Source organism: Gavialis gangeticus, unplaced genomic scaffold (assembly GCF_001723915.1).
Source record: "Gavialis gangeticus isolate Ggan-Ray unplaced genomic scaffold, GavGan_comp1, whole genome shotgun sequence".
NCBI classification, from domain to species: Eukaryota; Metazoa; Chordata; order Crocodylia; family Gavialidae; genus Gavialis; species Gavialis gangeticus.
Window position 1 is genome coordinate 18,671,883 of NW_017728998.1, and position 3,327 is coordinate 18,675,209.

Here is a 3,327-nt window from a genome sequence, read left to right on the forward strand (position 1 = left end):
CAAATTGTGGTTTTTTTCCCTTCAGCAATAAGAGCACAGAATATGCTTGGTACTTTTAACTTATGGTAGTGTTTATATGTAAAACAGATATACCTTATATAAAAATCAAAGTGCCATTTCAGTAACCATACGCTTGTGGGTTTTTTTGTTGGTTTTTTTTCTTTTTTTTTTCTTTTTTTTTTTTTTTTTTTTTTTTTCTTTTTTTTTTTTTTTTTTTTTTTTTTTTTTTTTTTTACGGAATGATGGTTTGAAGTGCCCATGGACACAACTCCGTTACAGCAACAGGGGACAACTGCAATCCATCTTTCCATATGAAAATGCTACATTAAGAAAAAACAAAGAACAAAAATCATTGGTTCTAGTCACCATGTACACATTCATAATTTCAGTTTCTTGTTAGAACTGGAGTAGGCTATAGACTCCAGCCTATGTGGTTGGAAACAGGGTCCTTGAAAGACAACCTTTTCCAGGTGTAAGGCAGGAATCAATTTCAGCTTGGTAGCTAATGTTAAGTTACAAAACAATAAAAAATAAAAAAAAGATAATTTTGAGTATTCTGTAGCACTTTTCAGTATGGTAAAATGATGCGTCACCCATCACTTGTAGTAGGCTAGCCACTTGGCATTTTTAGAAAAAAGGCAGGAGCTATCAGAAAATAAGATTTAAAATTAAATAAGTCATCAAAAGTATCGATTTTAAAATAAAAACCGAACAGTGACCATTTGTACTACAGTGCACAATAAGGTTCAAGCACCTTCTAAGGACGAATCACACAGTGCCAGGCACTTGGATCTAAGCAAGTTAATAGTTTCTCCCATGTCAGCTACACCAAAAAAGGGCATCCACATTCTGTACTTTTTCTTTTTTGCTAAAATTAAAGACAATATGTAACCAGGATAATTTCCCATTACGCTTAGTGTTTGGCTGATAAGTCTAATTTAAAGTAGTCCTTTTAAAACAGTGATTACTCTCCCTATGTTGACCACAGGATTTAGTAACATTGCTCCTCTCCAGTCCATCCAACATTCTTTTTTTCCCCCCGCACTGAGCCAAATCTGTTTCCCATTTTTGTGCTGCATCTCCTACCTTGGTTTCTTTCCTCATCTAATAATGCTCAGCTACATCTCCCCCTTTCCAAGTATACAAATGCATTTGTAAACATACAAATGGCCAATCCCAGTAACTCTGAAAAAGGATTTAGTCTTTCTTGCTTCATGTGCAGTCAGTAGTAGTATTTCAATAGGAATCCTGCATTTTGCTTCTCTGTGCTCTTCATAACAAGAAATGCAGCTGCACCTGCTAACCTCCAAAATCAAAAGAATTGCCCTATATAAACTCTACATGGTTATCTTATACAGAGGGATTTTATATGCAAACTTCCTGAATGTGCACTTTATACTGGGACAAGCCAATGAAGTTTAAGTTCATTTCCCCTGCCCCAAGAAAACTGATAGCATCCGCCACAGCAGAAAACTCCTGGTCTTATCAGATCAATATACATAGTTATTTGGTCATTTACATATGCATTTTTAAGCACTATCAAGCTTCATTTTCTGTTGGTGAAGAGTTTGCTGTTACCATCGAGTCTGGCTTGCGAGTCATTCTATCCAGTTCTTCTTGAACATTTGTCAAAACAGTCTTTTGTCCTAAAAAAGACAACATTTGCATAATATAGTTACAATACATTATTTTCATTAGTGAAGCAAAAAACATTAACAATATTTATCATTATGTCATTGGATTATATACCTCCTCACCTGTTTTCCCATCTAGTGAAGAATACAGGACCTAATTAATTCCAAGTAATGTCTACGAAAAGACTACTATTTTAAGTGGGAAATTAATCAGGTCTTACTGTACAGCACAATTTAGCTGTTTATACATAACTGTATCTATGGCAATTACACTTTGTGGCAAATGAAGTTTTAAGAACAATCACATTCAGAGCTTTGCATCATGAAACTCAAAAGTAATCAAGTCTTTACGTTTGTGTCAGAACACTTATGAAGTTTCACAAGATGAGAAGATACACAGGGCACCTGTTACAAACTTATTATTCTAGTTTTGGTTTGTAAATCACAGTTTCTCTAATTAAGTGCATTTCTCGCAGGAGAAGAATGTTTAACAATGTTATTTCTAAAGGAAAAATGAATATAGATTGCATACTACTTAATCTCTCATGAAGGGCTGATTTTAGTGGGTTGGTCCATTAAAAACACACTGGAGATGATTTATCTAAATTGGAGATCTTCCCATGAGAAAGTCTGGTGTTAGTTTTACTTTTTTATGCTTTATATGGACAAGTGACAAATTTATTTGCATCTCCATTTGTAAATGGGAATCTGGAATTGCATAATACATATTACAGCTAAAATATGCGAACATTAAGATTAAAAAGCAGTGTTTCTAGACAGGCCCTCAAAACAAAACTATTACAGAATGCTGTACAGCCTTCTCCAGTGGCCTCTTACACAGCCAAAAAATTCAACAAGCATCTGTTTTTCAGCTCAAGTGTATTCAAAATGTTAGGTGGATTTTTCCAGGGTACATGCTGAAAACATTAAGTAGCAAGATTTGACTTGTCAGAAATGTAAGCACTTTTTCCAAAGTGTAAAAGATGCAACCCTTTATCTTCCATTGTTGTAAAAGGTTTAGATACAAATACCCACTAAAATCTGACATTACTATCATGCACACAGGAACTGAAGCAGCTGCATAAATTAATGTAAAAAATGTCTGGTCAGTCTTGTTTGTTTACACTTTTAATGCTAACCCAACTCGTTTCCCTTGCAATACAGGAGAATGGTAAATCAAGGTGCGCATGCGCACACACCACTGCTCACAAACTGAATTTGGCCAAATCAAAATATGTCTTGCAATGTATGATGTGTATGGCACGTGAACTGGACCCGTACGTCTGCAGAATACTCCTGAACAATTCTTCCTGTAAACTCCTTAACTCGGGGGTGGGCGATTATTTCGGAAGAAGTGTTACTTACTGAGTTTTGGCACGCCATCAAGGGCCGCATGACAGGCAGCCAGGGGCAGATAAATATTTCCTAAATTTTTTAGGGGCCCTGTGGGCTGGATAGAATGGTCTGGCAGGTCACATCCAGCCCACGGGCTGCATTTTGCCCACCCCTGCTTTAAATGGATAAGACAGCTGCCAAATCCTTCTCCACTTTGTGACTACATTGGTCACAACGTATAAAAGCATCTCTGACAAAAAACACAAACCAACTTGCAATAACAAAACCAGCCTTGCTTCCCAGGCTCAATAAAGAGGAAGTTATGGGGGTTTAAAAAAAAAAAAAAAAAAAAAATTTT

At 35.9% G+C, this 3,327-nt stretch overlaps 1 protein-coding gene across 1 annotated transcript in view; it reads right to left on the reverse strand.

Moving 5' to 3' along the window:
• Positions 1 to 221: 221 nt before the first annotated feature.
• DYNC1LI2 (dynein cytoplasmic 1 light intermediate chain 2) overlaps positions 222 to 3,327 on the reverse strand; it is a 51,897-nt gene continuing 48,791 nt past the window's right edge. Inside the window, exon 14 of the mRNA XM_019505272.1 lies at positions 222 to 1,646. Within this exon, the coding sequence (XP_019360817.1) occupies positions 1,540 to 1,646 (107 nt within the window). The 3' untranslated portion in view covers positions 222 to 1,539. The remainder of the gene's footprint in view (positions 1,647 to 3,327) is intronic.